This window comes from Rhipicephalus microplus, chromosome 3, assembly GCF_043290135.1.
Source record: "Rhipicephalus microplus isolate Deutch F79 chromosome 3, USDA_Rmic, whole genome shotgun sequence".
NCBI lineage: Eukaryota > Metazoa > Arthropoda > Arachnida > Ixodida > Ixodidae > Rhipicephalus > Rhipicephalus microplus.
Genome location: NC_134702.1, coordinates 101,763,082 through 101,779,071, shown reverse-complemented (window position 1 = coordinate 101,779,071; position 15,990 = coordinate 101,763,082). Strand labels below are relative to the sequence as shown.

Genomic DNA, 15,990 nt, shown 5'->3' with positions numbered 1-15,990 from the left:
AACCGTGTCTATTGGTTAGTACGCAGAAACTATAGCTAACAAGCAACACTGACACATACCCTACCCCGAAGCGTCTCCATTTTTGCCCTAGTTTCTCTTCGGGTTCTTTAGTATGTGACACATTCATTTCACATGAAAAATCATAACCCACAAAATGCTTGAGCTGTTCTTAATATCCTTTGAAATGACATTTCCCAAATGGCAAGTTCCTAGAATGCATCTGTTAAGCGTAGTGATAGGGAAATCAGAAGCAACAAAAGAAGATTTGACACTTTGATATGCAACAGCTCGTAAGAAACACCACAGCTGCACTTAGCAGCTTCCCTGGTTAACCAAGCAAAAAAAAATGCTTGAGTGATATTTTTTTACTCAATTATGCATGGCACAGGCTCTTAGTTACGTTGGCGGGACCTGGTACAAGCTGATCAACTACTTCGCTTTGTCAGCTACCTCACTTTATTATCCAGCGAAGTTGATAGTCCACCATTACTTAAACGGCAAAAAAAACGCGAATAAAACGCTTCCTCTTAACGCGCCCACTGCCCGTAACACGTACGTTGATGACGTCCTGCACGTCGAATCCCGAGAGTCGCTCGGCTTTATCGGCGGGCACGACGATGGCTAGCCGCTGCCCATCGGCCGAGAGGCGTCGACGCAGCGTCCGTAGGAAGGCGCCCAACGCCTGGCGGTCCTGATCGCCCATGGGGTTGGGCCAGTGCAGCACCAGACCGTCGAAGCCGTACTGTAGAAGCCACCGGGCCGCGTTTTCCGAAAACTCGACGCGGTAGCGTCGCTGACCTGCCAGCTTGCGGAACGCCTCTCCGTCCGACCGGCGGCCGCCCACTGCGGCCCAGATCACCAAGCTCACATCTGCGTAGCGTAACGGTGGCGGATTAGTTTCTGCCATGAGCCTCGTCAAAGCAGTGCACCGTAACTTTACATGCCTGCTGAAACATTCCGTATGACAATACAGGAATTTTGTACACTTTCTCACAGAATGCATAAGTTTCATACATTTCCCGCGTGTTTCAGTGAGAACCTTACGGTACCACAGACAAATATTAAAATAGCATACCCCACGTTTCAGTCTGAATATATGCTAACAAAAACAACCAGTAAAAAAATTGGTAGATCCCACGTACAGTTGGAATCGAGGATAGGCGAAGGACGAATGATGAAGGCGGATATGTCACTTTAAAATCGGCACAACGTAACGAGGCGGAGGTAAGTTATGCCATACATGACTGCCATGTCATGATTATCACATTTGGACGTGTCACTTATCTTCGTCATCTATACGCCTCACCTAACACCCAATTTGGTATATGTTGAGCAAGCGAAACGGCCCCGAGCGCGCTGTGAGCGTAGCGTTTAGTGATGTTTTACATGACAAGCATATTAAATGCAGAGCATTTCTTAGCGAAATTCGGCGAGTTTGTGCGTATCTATCTATCTATCTATCTATCTATCTATCTATCTATCTATCTATCTATCTATCTATCTATCTATCTATCTATCTATCTATCTATCTATCTATCTATCTATCTATCTATCTATCTATCTATCTATCTATCTATCTATCTATCTAGCCGCTTACGACTGTTAGCTCTCCTGACCATTTGGATAAAGGTATCAATAACAAACTTGGTATGACATAACATGACTGTATGGCGAACATATCTGACTAGTCGTTATACGAAAATCATGACATGGGTGTCGTGAATATAATGATTTACATTTGATGATCCTGCAGCTCTTGCGGTGGTTTCGTTCACATGGCATGTTGCAAAACTGACATGGTTTGACATGATTGCATGGCGAACACAAGGGACAGACCCTAACATGAAAATCATAACATGCGTGTCATGTAACAAAATGACTACATGCCAAGCTCGTGATGAGCTCGTGGGCGTTTCGCTAGCGTCACATATGCCAAATCCGTTATTACGGTAGGTGAATAGATGACGGAGGTATGTGACTGCTGCAAAGGTGATAAACATGAGATGCGTGCCATGTAGCAACATGACTGCGTGCCACGCTCGTGATGCGCTGGCGGCCGTCTCGCTAGCTTCACTTATACCAAATTTGGCATTACGGGACGTGAATGGATGACGAAGTTATGATACTGGTGCAAACATGATAAACATGAGATACGAGTCATGTAACAACATGACTACATGCTACGCTCATGATGCGCTCGCGGCCGTTAAGATAGCTCCACATGTACCAAACTCAGTATTACGTGACGTGAACGCACGACATAGGTAAATGACACATACAAAGTTACAAACACGATAATCATGACATGCGTGTCATGTAACAACATGACTACATACCACACTCATGGTGCGCTCACGGCAGTTTCGCTAGCTTTACATATGCCAAATTTGGTATTACATGACTTCAAGGGATGATGAAAGTATGTGACTGGTGCAAACATGATATTCATGAGATGCGTGTCATGTGAAAACATGATTACGTGCCACAGTCAAGGCGCCAATGCATTTCAACATGACGCGGGGCGCGTGCACGCCGGCGTTCATTTCGGCGGGTCACGCCGGCGTTGCCACGGCAGGCACCGGTCCTGCCATATACTCGCAGGCACGCGCCACGCTGCGTTGCTTTGACGCATGCGCGTTTCTGGGCGTCTGGCGTCCCTCCGTAACAAAAAAGGGGACACAGTGTTGTCTGGGTAACTCATCGGTGTGAAATGCAGCATGTCGCACTTGAAGCTGGTTGCCGTCGGGCCACTCCGACGGACGCTGGTCGCGCGGGTCGTTCCTGGTGTCAGACTAATGAGTGCTCGAGTTTTGCTAATGTAGCGTTGCCGTGCCCAGCGTGCGCGCGTGTCAACGCTACATTGGAGTATATTAGGCCCTTCATGATGCGCTCACGGCCGTCTTGCTAGCTCCACATATACCAAATTTGGGGTTACCTGACGTCAATGGATGACGAAAGTATATCCCTGGCGCAAACATGATAATGCAGACACGCGTGTCATGTAAGGACATGACAACATACCACGCTCATAGCGTGCTCGCGGTCGTTTCGCTAGCTCCACATATACTAAATTTGGTATCACGTGACGTAATTAGATGGCGAAGCTAACTCGCCGACGAAGGTAAACGACACATCCAAACATGATAACCATGACACGGAAGTCATGTACAGCATCATTTACCTCCAACTCGTAACGTTATGCTGATTTTAAAGTGACATGTCAACTTTTCTCATTCGTGCTTCGCATATTATCGACTGCCACTGTAGGCGGGATCTGCCAATTTTTTTACTATTATGTTTGGACCTGTCATTTACATTTGTCGTCCATTCACGTCACGTAATACCAAATTTGGTATATGTGAAGCTAGCGAAACGGCCGTGAGCGCGTCATGAGTGTGGCATGTTGCCCTGTTCTTACATGGCACGCGTGTCATGATTATCATGCTTGCGCCAGTCATATGCCTTCGTCGTCTATTCACGTTCCGTAACACGAAATTTGGTATATGTTTAACTAGCGAAACGGCCGCGAGTGCATCGTGAAGGGCCCTATATACTCCAACGTAACGTTGACGCGCACGCAGGGTGGGCGCAGCGACGCTACGCTAGCAAAACGTGAGCACTCTATAGACTGACGCAAGGCGTGACCAGCGTCCGTCGGCGCGGCCCGGTGACAACAGGCGCGAAATCCAACATGCTGCATTTCGTGCCGATGGCGTTACCCAGCTCTACCCAGACATCACTGCGTCTGCCTCTCTTCGTGATAAAGGGTAGACGGGTGCGCTAAAACTCGCATGCGTTAAAGCAACGCAGCGCGGCGCGTGCCTTCGAGTATATGGCAGGCAGATCGGTGCCTGGCGTGGCATCACCGGCGTGGCGCGATGAAACGAACGCCGGTGCGTACGTGCGCCGGGTCATGTCGAATCGTATTGGCGCCTTGAGCGTGGCATGTAGTCATGTTCTCACATGACACGCATCTCATGATTATCATGTTTGCACCAGTCACATATCTTCGTCATCTATTGACGTCCCATAGTACCAAATTTGGTATAGGTGAAGCTAGCGAAACGGTTGCGAGCGCATCATGAGCGTGGCATGCAGTCATGTTGTTACATGACACGCATATCATGGCTTTCAGATTAGGGTCTGTCGCTTGTGTTCACCATGAAGTCATGTCATACCACACGAGTTTTGCAACATGTCATGTGAACAATACCACCGCAAGAGCAGCAATACCATGAAATGTAAATCATGACATTCATGACATACATATCATGATTATTGTGTTATGACTTGTCACTTATGCTCGTCATACAGTCATGTTATGACATACCAAGTTTGGTATCGATCCTATTATCAAAACGGCCTTGAGAGCTAAAAGTCGTAAGTGGATAGATAGATAGATAGATAGATAGATAGATAGATAGATAGATAGATAGATAGATAGATAGATAGATAGATAGATAGATAGATAGATAGATAGATAGATAGATAGATAGATAGATAGATAGATAGATAGATAGATAGATAGATAGATAGATAGATAGATAGATAGACGCTTAAATTTGCCCAAGTTCGCTAAGGAATGCTTCTCATTGAAAAAGCAGTGGCTTACTGCGTTGTCTAAGCGGTGGCAAACTTGGAAGCACTGCATGTCCGATAACATTGCATGAAGTCGAGCCCACAATCGGCGTATAGCCTACAGAAACTTTCGTCAAATGTAGCAGAGATTGTAAATTATGCCTACCGTCGAAGAATACAGAACTTTAACTTGAATAAAAGAGTAGGAAGGTGACCTTCGATAAACTATGAACTCACAATTTTCTACGGTTTTTTTTTATTTCCTGATTTTTCGCGTAAGTTGTCTCATTCTTAGAAACCTCAATGTGGCAGTTGGCTGCGTACAGTGGGGTACTTACGTTAATCATCAACGTAATATTGTTGTCGTAAACTGACTAATCACAAAGGTGGCTAAAAACTACTTGGTAAACTGCCTCTGCAGCTCCTTGGTTTGCAATAACGCTAAATACCTAAACATTACAACTGTTTGTCAACAAGAGAGCCACAGCTTTTTATTCACTTTCTTCTAGCATTAGCCATCGCCAATTTACATAATTTTGAAACAACGTTTTCACGAAGCTTACACCTTCTTTTGAAACAAATCATGATGTAGAAAACGCATCTGTGCGATGCACCTTCCAGTTACAGCGGTTGAGCCTTTATAATAAAGGTCCGACCATTGTTTCAGTTTCATAACGTTTTTAAAGTTTATATTTTGTTTTCATTACCTTTATCGCGTAGCCTGGTGAACTTCCTTAGGCTTTCTTGTTGGATGTCAAACTTGGGATCCTGCATATTGAAAAAAAAAAGTGCCTATAGCATTGATTTGTTGTAATCGAAAACCCGCCTACGGATACTCTTCCATGAAAGCGACAGAAAGTGACCTATATGAAACACTTGTGTAAAGGTTAGCAAGACTGAGACGAAAACAAGGACACACACCATCCCAACAAGCTGGTACTGCAGCTTTGTGTAGGTTCCTTCGCCCTATTTCCATTAGTCGCGCGATGCAGGTCAATAAATTAGAACTCTAAGTTAGCTAACTCACTGATTATCTAACTCGCTGAAATCCCAGGGCATTAATTGCTTATGATGTATTGGTAATACTGCTTTCGCAGGAGTGAGTGCTTCTTTGCACTACCATTCTGAGTTATGCTCGACCATTGATCACATGTCGCTCTGCCCTTTTTATAACATCATTAAATATGTCCGGTGGTATTGCGCGGGGCGAGGCCACAAGCAACCCGGCTATAGGTGAAGGTCTCGAGTCCTTGGACACGGGCAGCTGCCTCGGCGTGCCAGATGGCCCATAGTTAACCGGCGAGGTCATGGATTCGCAGGGTCGCCTTCCCGTCAGGCCCCGCCATTTGAAATAGCCGTGTCTGCCAAATTTTAAAGGGTACCCTTTCTGCTTGCCGTTGAATTCCCACATCATGAGCTGCAGTGTAGCTGTGGGTCTGTGGCTGCACGGGCAACGGAAATTTGTTTCGTCGACGCTCGACAGGCGTCACATTTGTCTCCAGCTGCAAATCATAACGTTATTGTGTATGTTTCCATATTCCACTTGATTGCTTGATATGTGGGGTTTAACGTCCCAAAGCCACCATTTATGATTATGAGAGATGCCGTAGTGAAGGCCTCTGGAAATATTAATCACCGGGAATGTGCTCCCAAATCTGAGCACACGGGCTTAAGCAGTTTCACCTTCACCTAAAATGCAACCGTCGAAGCCGGGATACGATCGCATGACCTGCGGGTCAGCAGCCGAGTAACCTTGAGCACTACACCACCGCGGTGGGGATTTCTATTCCACTTTTTAACAAATTACTTTCAAGCACAAGTCAGTAGCATTTTTTTCAGTCGATTGTAACAAGTAGAGTCTGCACTATCGAAATCTAGGCAGAGCTGCCCTTAATCGTTTCGCACTTTAAATATTTTATGTTTTTCGAAGTACTGAAAACAAACGTTAGAAAAGAGAAAAATGGGTCCTTTTTTTCTCTATGCAAATTTTTCGTGACCGAATGTATTGCTGAAGTTTTCAACATGGTGTATTAAATAAAATTTTATTCGCTTACTTTTATTTATTTTTTCCCAATTTAAGTCATCGCACATATGCTGCTCGCAATCGTGTCCTGGTGTAGAGTAGTGCATTTGTTCTCCCGTAAGTTATTTCGTGCAACTCTTCTTCGCGATCTCGTCGTCTTAACACGAGCCCACCTTGCTGACGATGTTGGCGGTGGTCGGGTCGACGCCCAGGTAGCAGTAGACGATGTCGTCGCACAGCTCGACGCGTATGTTGTCCACGCCGAAGCGCACCGGTTCCGGCCGCCGGTGCGCCGAGTGATTGAAGAAGCAGTAGAGCCTCTTCCGGCTCGCCTGGAGGTCCTCTTCCAGCGGAAGCGCCCACGCGTCCTCGGGCTCCGTGCCGAACGCAGAGCGCACTGCGACCACGGCGCCCGTCACGGTGAACACGGCTGCCGTGATGAACATGATGTTCAGGAACTCCTGCGTCAGTGGACGCGTGTAACGTAATGGCACTTGATTAACTGTGCTCCGCGAGTCATACGCGCTGTATACAAAAAGCTCTTCAAACGACGATTTAGCTATGGTTTGCTTGGAATCGAGAAAAGAATAATTTAACTGGTCGTGATATTTTGTCCCTTTCATTAGCCATCATCAGCCTCACGACGTTCCAAGAAACAGAGTTAAAGCATTTTGTTTTTATATCTAAAGTTAAAACTCGAACTAACCAAACCCGATTTTCCAAAGTTTCCTATCCGGCGAGGAAGTGTACAATCCCGAACAGGTGTCCACAGGGCTTAGGGTTTTCATCAACTCGAACTACCGACACTGCGTTGGCTCAAACCGTTTTAACGAAGTATTTACTGAAATAAATAGGTACACTCTGTCCAACATAGATTACCGGTGCACCAGGCACTTTTTTTTTCAAGCGTAAGCATAGAAATAAAGTTTTCTGAATACACTTTTAAAGACAATAGTCTTTCTTGGGGACCTTCGACGCAAAAAATTTTGGTCTGTCTGTCGGTCTGTTTGTCTGTCTGTACATTTGCCTGTTTTTCCACCCTTAACGGTACTCTAAATGACATCAAAGTGACCAAAAGATACTCTAAATGACCGACTCCATCCGCAGTGCCCACCAATCTTGCTCAAGAATCAACGTTCATACGTGTGCAATTGTCAATTAAAAAGCAATTATTGCGCATATCTGAACCACCATAACAGCACGTATATATTCTGCATGTTCATCTTTTACTAGAAAAGACATACATAAGTAATATTAAGGACCGTAGCGCTTATCACACTGCGCTGACTATGCAACGCTTGCACGAAATGGCAAGTGCTTCCAGCGCTTTGCTAAGACGACACGGTCACTCGAAGAGATAATCGAGGCGCAAGAGCGCTCACAGCTGCTCAGGCTTTCCGGAACCAAATCGGGCCGCAAGATACTCGATGATTTAGGCCTCAACTCTATTGACCAGAGCCCTGATTTCATGCAGATTCCCAGAAACATCAGGTCTCAGCTGCGCATAGCACACATTCCCCGCAATATGCACCCTGCGCACAACGTCGGTCGGCGTAGGGCCAGGGGTAGAGCTCTGCTCGAGAACGTCCGTAGCAGCCCCACTGATGCAAGCTTTGTGGATGCTGCGCCATATGTCCAACAAGAGGCATTCGCTGTTTCCATCGTCGACTCAAATTCCAGGCTCACTTGCTCCGCCACAGTACGCACATCGAAGCCCGTGATAGCCGAACAGGTTGCAATTGCGCTGGCTAGATAGTCGCAGAGAGTCAATATACAGCGACTCCAAGGCGGCTATCAAAGCCTACGAAACCGGGATGGTAGCCCCTCAGGCTCTCCGAATTCTCCAAAGCGTCAGGAGTATCACGCCCCATGTTCTCACTTGGTTTCCCGCTCACCTGGGGTCGAGTGAGAGCCCTGCCTCTAACCCGAACAAGGCCGCCCACGAGGCCACGCGAGGACTCACTGACCGCGCTGCCTCCACAGTCCCTCTGCCTCGCTGGGAACCCTTACTTAGGTTCAACGAAATAACAAAGCACTTCTATCTGTCATGAAAGGTATTCCCTCTCCCACACCCGGCCTTGTGCAGGGCGCAGGCAGTCACCCTAAGACTATTGCAAGCCAGTGCGTATCCTAACCCTGTGGTTCTTCATGCCATCTACCCTGAACGGTATCCAAGTGCGTATTGCCCCGTTTGTTGACTGTTAGCCACATTCAATCATGTGTTGTGGGAATGTGAAGCCATCGGCCCCACCCTCAGCGAGGACAGATGGGCTGCGCTCTTACGCAGCCCCGAACTTAAGGATCTAACCCTGGCCGTCCAGAGTGCCCGCGAACGGGCCGCCAAGCTCGGCTTGACGGTCCCAACGTGTGATTAGCCGGGTGGCGCGGGGTCTCCCCTGCGTCTTCTCAGGACAAAAATAAAGTTTTAATCAATCAATCAATCAAGACGACATAGTGGTGACACCTACCAGTCGCCTCGCGCTCTACATCTTATCACCTCAAAGGCGGGCGCGCACGCCGTGCGCCCCGTTTTTCAGGATGAATGCCAGATAGCGCTCATGTCTCATGTGTGACGTATGCGTATATCGAGACCGCGTTGGCGACAGAGCAAGAGAAAACGAGGGCAATGGGAGAAAGACTGAAGTCCGCCGAGGAAGCGCTAGCGAAGCTGAACAAAGAAGCGACCTACCGAGAGAACAGTAGGGAACCGGCAACCAGAACCGTGGAGAAGGAAAAGCAAGCAAGTTTGCAAAAAAACAGGTTTAGCCGGTTCAACTGTCGCAAGGCCCAGCTTCAGCGAGGTAGTGGTGGGGCAGGGAGGGAACAAAGCAGCCGGCGTCACAGGTGCAAGTAGCCCCCAGGTGCAGAACGCTCCAGCTGAAAATTCACAGCATGTGATAATCACCGGGGACTCGAATTTAAATCGATGCACAGAAGCCATCAAAGAGAGGGTAAGAGGTTACAAGAGGGTTGCAGTAGGGGCGTTCCCAGGACGCAAGCTGGAAGCAGTCATGAGGCAAGCGAGCGCAAAGCTCAAAACGACAGCTGATAGATGAAACCTCGTGATAATTTCAGGCGGTCTAAACGATGTCCTAAATGAAGATGCAGCAGGACTAGCAGCCACACTGGCGAAAGCTGTCGATGACATGCACGCCACTTCTCCTAAGGTACAGGTAGTGATATGCACGATACCGGAGGTACCCGTGCGTGATGATAGCAACCTGCAAAGAGCGGTGGTCAACGCAAACCAAGAGATATCGCGGATGAGTCGAGAGAAAGGCTTTGAGGTGGTGGAAATAAACAGAGAGGTGCATAGGTGGGGTGGTTTTCAACGAGACAGAATTCACTTCGATGGGCGGCTAGGTCATGAGGTGGGTTGGCGACTTGCAAAACGCGCAGTAGCTTTTTTAGGGGTGAAGCGAGCCCTTCGGGGTGCAGGATAGCTAGTAACGAAGAAAACAACCAGGGAGACTCTTCGACAGGTGGTATGGACAGATACGATTCTAAAGTGGCACCAATATCTAAGATAGGTAGAGTCCGGGGCATACATAGACGTAGCCAAGAGCGCAGAGCTAATTCAGACATAGGGTATATTAACAGGGTGGTAGGAACAGGCTGAAGTGGGAAGAGATATAAGAACAGCTAAGGGAAGAGAGGCCCATGGTATACGGTTTTGTAGAAACACATCTCAGGGACATGGAACAACCTCCGAACAATGCGAACTATGCGTGGGAATATTGTAATAGAACAGAAGGCAGCAGAAAGGGGGGTGGTATTGGGGTATTCATTCATAAAAGTACAGACTGGCAAAGGGTCAAGCAGGAGTGCAAGTAACATTTATGGCTAAAAGGGAAAGTGGCAGGTCAAATGACACTCCTTGGTTTCGTGTACTTGTGGATAGGAGCAAAGGCCAGAGAGGAAAACCAGACAATGGTGGAGTGTATATCAAAGGACATTCAGGAGTTAGGAAGAGAGTGCGAGATAATTATACTAGGAGACATGAATGCGCACATAGAAGATATAGATGGGTATACCGACCCGACAGGCAAAATGATCATGGATATGTGTTAAAGGCTTGATTTGATCATTTGCAACAGTACCGAGAAGTGTGAAGGGCAAATAATATGGGAGGTAGGAAGGCTTCAGTCGACGATAGATTATGCACTGATGTCACAAAGGATATATGATAAGCTCAGGGGAATGCACATAGATGAAGGTGGCTCGAGAAGTCTGGGTAGCGATCACAAACGTATCAACATCACAAACGAGACAAGATGAGCAACTACAGGAAAATTTTTATCCAGAAAGACAAATTGAAATAGCCACTAAACAAATTGAGAAAGTAATCACGGAGGATAATAAGACAGTGTGGACATACACGAATCTAATTAGACTCTTTGAGCTAGAGCTTGCTAAGGCGCGTGACAAGTCACCCCCGAAAGAAGACACAAACCCAAAAGTTGGTGGGATGAGGAAGTTAAGAGAGCCATAGCAAAACGTCAGGAAGCCTCTAGGGAACACAGACATGCTAAGCAGCGGGGTGAACCGACAGATGATGTTGAAAGAAAATGGGCAACCTTTCTAAGCTGTAGAAGGGATGCATTCCTTCTGATCAATGAAAAGATTAGAAGGAAGGGAGCTCAGTGGCTGGCAGAAGTACATAAAAAGATAGAAAGGCAGCTGCGAAATTTTGGAACCATCTAAACTCCCTAAGAAATGAGACGAGCCTAGAGCAGAGTTTTATAACTACAGCCCAAGGTGCTAGGCTAGAAGGGGACGAAGCTATTGAATATATAAGAACAAGGGTGAGAGAAAAATTTCAACAAAGAAGTCCTCTATGCACCACAATAGACAAGGATGAATTAAGTGGCGCAATGGCTCTATTTTCACAACGAGAGTGGGAAAGGGCTGAGAAAAGGGTTCCTAGTAGTACATCAACTGGCCCCGATGGCATTCCAAAAATGCTGATAAAGACATTGGGTCCGAAGTCTAAGCAGGTTTTGAAAGAGGCAGTGAGCAGAATAATAATCGATGGTGAAGTTCCCAATGAATGGAAACTTAGCAGGATGAGCATGATCTATAAAGGAAAGGGGGACAAAGCTGACATAAACAACTACCGTCCTATAACAGTGACATCAGTGGTCTACAGGTTGGCGATGCAGATTATAAAGGAAAGACTGCAGGCGTGGATAGAGGATGAGGGGGTGCTGGGGGAACTGCAGAATGGGTGTCGGAAACACAGGAGGTTGGAAGACATTCTGTTCTCACTGACGCAGTGCATCGAAATAGCAGAAAAGTAACACAGGCCCCTCTGGCCTGCATTTTTGGATATCAAGGGAGCGTACGATAGCGTGGTTCAAGAGGAATTGTGGGGAATGCTGGACACACTAGGCGTAGAACATGTAGTCACTAATCTTTTAAAGGGTATCTATAAAGTGGGAAAAACAGGTATCTAAGCCTGCAGAGGTAAAACGGGGGCTTAGGCAGGGGTGCCCACTGTCACCCTTATTATTCATGATGTAGCTACAAGGATTAGAGGCAAAATTAGAGGGAAGTTGACTGGGCTTCAACCTTTCTTTAGTCAAACAAGGAAAACTTATTGATCAGGCACTACCAGCATTAATGTACGCAGATGATATAGTGCTAATGGCCAACAACAAGGAAGATTTGCAGAGATTGACGGACATCTGCGGTAATGAGGGAGATAGGTTAGATTTTAGATTCAGTAAGGAAAAATCAGCAGTCATGATTTTCAATGACAACGAAGGTAGTGAGCTTAGAATACAGGAGGTCACGCTAGAGATAACAGATAAATACAAATATCTCGGCGTATGGATAAGCGATGGGACCGAGTATCTGAGGGAACACGAAATGTACGTGACGACTAAAGGTAACAGGAATGCAGCAGTCATGAAAAATAGGGCACTGTGGAATTACATTAGGTATGATGTTGTGAGAGGAATATGGGAAGGGGTCATGGTTCCTGGGCTGACGTTCGGCAATGCGGTCCTGTGCATGAGATCAGAAGTTCAAGCAAGATTAGAAATTAAGCAACGTGGAATAGGTAGGCTTGCTTTAGGAGCTCACGGAAATACACCAAATCAGGGAGTACAAGGTGATATGGGATGAGCATCATTTGAGGGCAGGGAAGCTAGCAGCAAGATAAAATTTGAGAAGCGATTGAGAGAAATGGGGGAAGAGCGTTGGGCTAGGAAGGTTTTCAGCTACTTGTACATGAAGAATGTCGATACAAAATGGAGGAAGCGAACCAGAAAGTTGACTGGTAAATACTTAGAAAACAGCAGGTGGCCAAACCAAAAAGAACTATTGGTTAAGAAGAAAGTGAAGGAAACGGAGACTGACATGGGGAGAATGGGCATGATTAAGAAGTCCGCACTAGAGATCTATCGAACTTTTAAGCGGGAAATTGCCAAGGAAAGGATCTATGATAATACTCGGGGTAGTTCTCTACTGTTTGAGGCCAGGGCGGGAGTACTGCGAACCAAGACATATCGGGCCAAATACGAAAGGGTAGACACAGTATGCAGTGCGTGTGGAGAGGAAAAAGAAACTGCCGAACACTTGATAATGTTCTGTAAAGGGCTTCAACCTATAGTTCAGGATGATGGCGCAGAGTTTTTCAAAGCACTGGGGTATAGGGACCGGGAGGGCAAAATAAACTTTAAGCGGGTAGACTTAACCAGAAGGAGGTTATCTGATTGGTGGCTAAAGTCAAGGCACGAGTGAAAATTAAACTCTTCACTGCAAAGTACGAATTCTCAAACTCACTTTTTAAGGGAAAAAAATCAATATAGTTTTTGGTTCATTGGGTATTACGGCTTGGTGGCGCTAGCCACCGCCCGATCTAAAGGGTACAGCCATATCCATCCATCCATCCATTCATGACGTGACTTGATGCGCTCGTTCGCCTCCACTGCATGCTCGAGGCACTCTAACGCAGCGCCTCCAAAATACCATTCACTGATTTTCTTGTGCAGAACATTAAATAAACGTTTTGTCCCACTCTCCAGACACAAGACTATCGTTTTTCGACATTTGCGGTGTAACATGCAGATATGGGGTCAATTTCTTTTTCCTGGTCTCGGCTCTTGCCATTCTCTAAATCATACCTTTATTACTTTGCTTTCTTCAAAAAATTATCAGTGAGGTTGTAATATTTATGCAATACATTGACCATACCGGGAGCATGGCTTTACGCCATACTACCTCTCTCAAAGGGACATCTATCAGTGTTCGCTCTATGCTACCCTGACATTCTTTTCCTTTGTTACATTTTACTTCACAGCTAGTCATTTTGTCACTCCACACTTGCTATCTGCGATAACCCCGTTGTCTATTTATTTGACCATCTTTGCACACAAGGCAGCTCTCCTCTCCTCTTCCTACTCCTACTTCAGGGCTGGTGGAGAACCGATCAAGGTATATATATAAGCATGCTTGCAAAGAAGGTGTTTGCTGTCTTGAAGAAGACAAGTCCACTACTCAAAATTTTGGCTTTAACGACATGACGTCTTGAACGATTTCGGACGACTTTATTAGTCGTATGCAATTTTTGAGAAAAAAAAATGGCACTCGAAGCACCCTAAATCTAGCGGTCACGTGTTACCTCTGCGAATTCAATGTCTTTGGTCATTTCTACGAACTGTAGTTCAAAAATAAAGAATTATAAATTTCACAAACTTTCACTCCTCTCACTAATCGTGTGCAAGAGAGCCCAACGTGTTTCATCATTCCAAAAGTTATGGTTGACTATTCTTGGAGGTGTACACGAACACGAGCATAGAGAAAAACACGTCAGCAGGGCATTTTCACAGGCGAACTTTTGTGGGCATGGTGTGTTTGAGGGACGTACGAAATAACGAGAAAAGCGTTGGGAAGGCCAATGCTTGCCGCAATCTGAGGGCATAGCCTAAGATTTCCTTATCTCGGCATAATGGCAAAACTGCTGCGTATCCCGCTAAGTGGTTATTTTCTCATATGCCACGTTGTAACCAATACACGAGAGTATCCTATAATGGCGTTTCCGCTGGAAATACCAGAAAAACATAACAGTGCTGCAAGCTTCTGCTTGCCTCAGAATCTAGTGTAAAGCTTGCGCAGTGTGCGAATTTATGGTCAATTATGCACCAGCATGTACGCCATCCAATACTACCTCATTTTATCTATAATATACTCATTTCCGGCACCCCATCAATGGCCTATGTTACTTTTCTTGAGTTGTCAGCGATGAGTTGTCCTCATTGTGCTGTGATGGAATTCTCGTATATCGTACTTAGCGACCACCAGAAGTTCCTGGGTCGTAAATGGGGATGCAATTACGGCTGGGCTCTCGCTGATTGTCGGGCTTCTCACCACATTGTGTGCCACTGCATGCTCCATTCGATAGTTGTGCACAGAACTCCGAATTTGCGGACGTTAACTTGTGCACTCAGTCCATTCGGTAAATCGGTTGTGTATTCATTGCGGACGAATACAATAAGGAATTTATTTAACTATATCGCACTAGCGTCGACCGCGCCTTGCAGAAGCACTCTATAACCGTGAGCGATGGTGGGATTGGCGACAGTGTAACCGCATGCGAGTCAAGCTGCTTGGATTTTTATATGCATTTAAACGTCATCTGTTACACTCTTTAGTCCGTCTCGGTGGCGCAGTGGTTAAAGTGCTTGGCTGCCGACGCAAATATAACGGTATTGATCCCAGCCGCGATGGTTGCATGTCGATGCAGGTGAAATTGTGCGAAGTAAACGTCAAAAAACGTCACATTGTCCAACTTTCCGAAGTCCTCATCTACGACGTGCCTCAATCATATCGTAGATTTGGCACGTAGGACATCACGAATGATTGTTACATTATTATCCGTAGTGAAGAAATTGTTGGGTCTCACTTGTTCGTGATGGTGGGTGCGGTTGACAATACTTGAATGTTTTTAGTCTTGAGGAAATTTTAGGTTTTGGGGAGGGTATATTTTTCAGGCAATACCAACCACTCGCTGATTGTGCCATATGGTTCATGCCATGCATTACGCCTGTGGTCAACAAGATTTTCTGGATGGGACCAACGCCTCGTCCAACACACATGCGCAAAGTCGCAAGAAAGGGAACGGGAGCCTCAACCAAACTACAGCATCGCATTAGTAATTCCGAAATCGCGAGTACGCGTGTCCCACCGGCTAACAGGTTTTGTTTTCATGATTTATCTCTGTAAATAAATCAAAATCATTGTTGACTTATACGATGACTCGAAACGCTAAAGTGTATGTGGCTAACAAAAAAAAACGACCAGACCTAAGTAAAAGCGCCGAGGAAATTGTACAATCACGCCAAGTTTGTTACCTTATTTAAAGGTAAATGTCTTCAGTTCGTGTA

The 15,990-nt window shown here is 46.1% G+C and overlaps 1 protein-coding gene across 1 annotated transcript in view; it reads right to left on the bottom strand.

Annotated features, from left to right (window-relative positions):
- The window catches only part of LOC119159983 (chitinase-3-like protein 1), a 49,783-nt gene that overhangs the window by 30,423 nt on the left and 3,370 nt on the right, over positions 1 to 15,990 (bottom strand). Inside the window, exons 2-4 of the mRNA XM_037412758.2 lie at positions 6,775 to 7,062; positions 5,286 to 5,346; positions 557 to 870 (exon numbers count right to left, since the gene is read on the bottom strand). Of these exons, the coding sequence (XP_037268655.2) occupies positions 557 to 870; positions 5,286 to 5,346; positions 6,775 to 7,062 (663 nt within the window). The remainder of the gene's footprint in view (positions 1 to 556; positions 871 to 5,285; positions 5,347 to 6,774; positions 7,063 to 15,990) is intronic.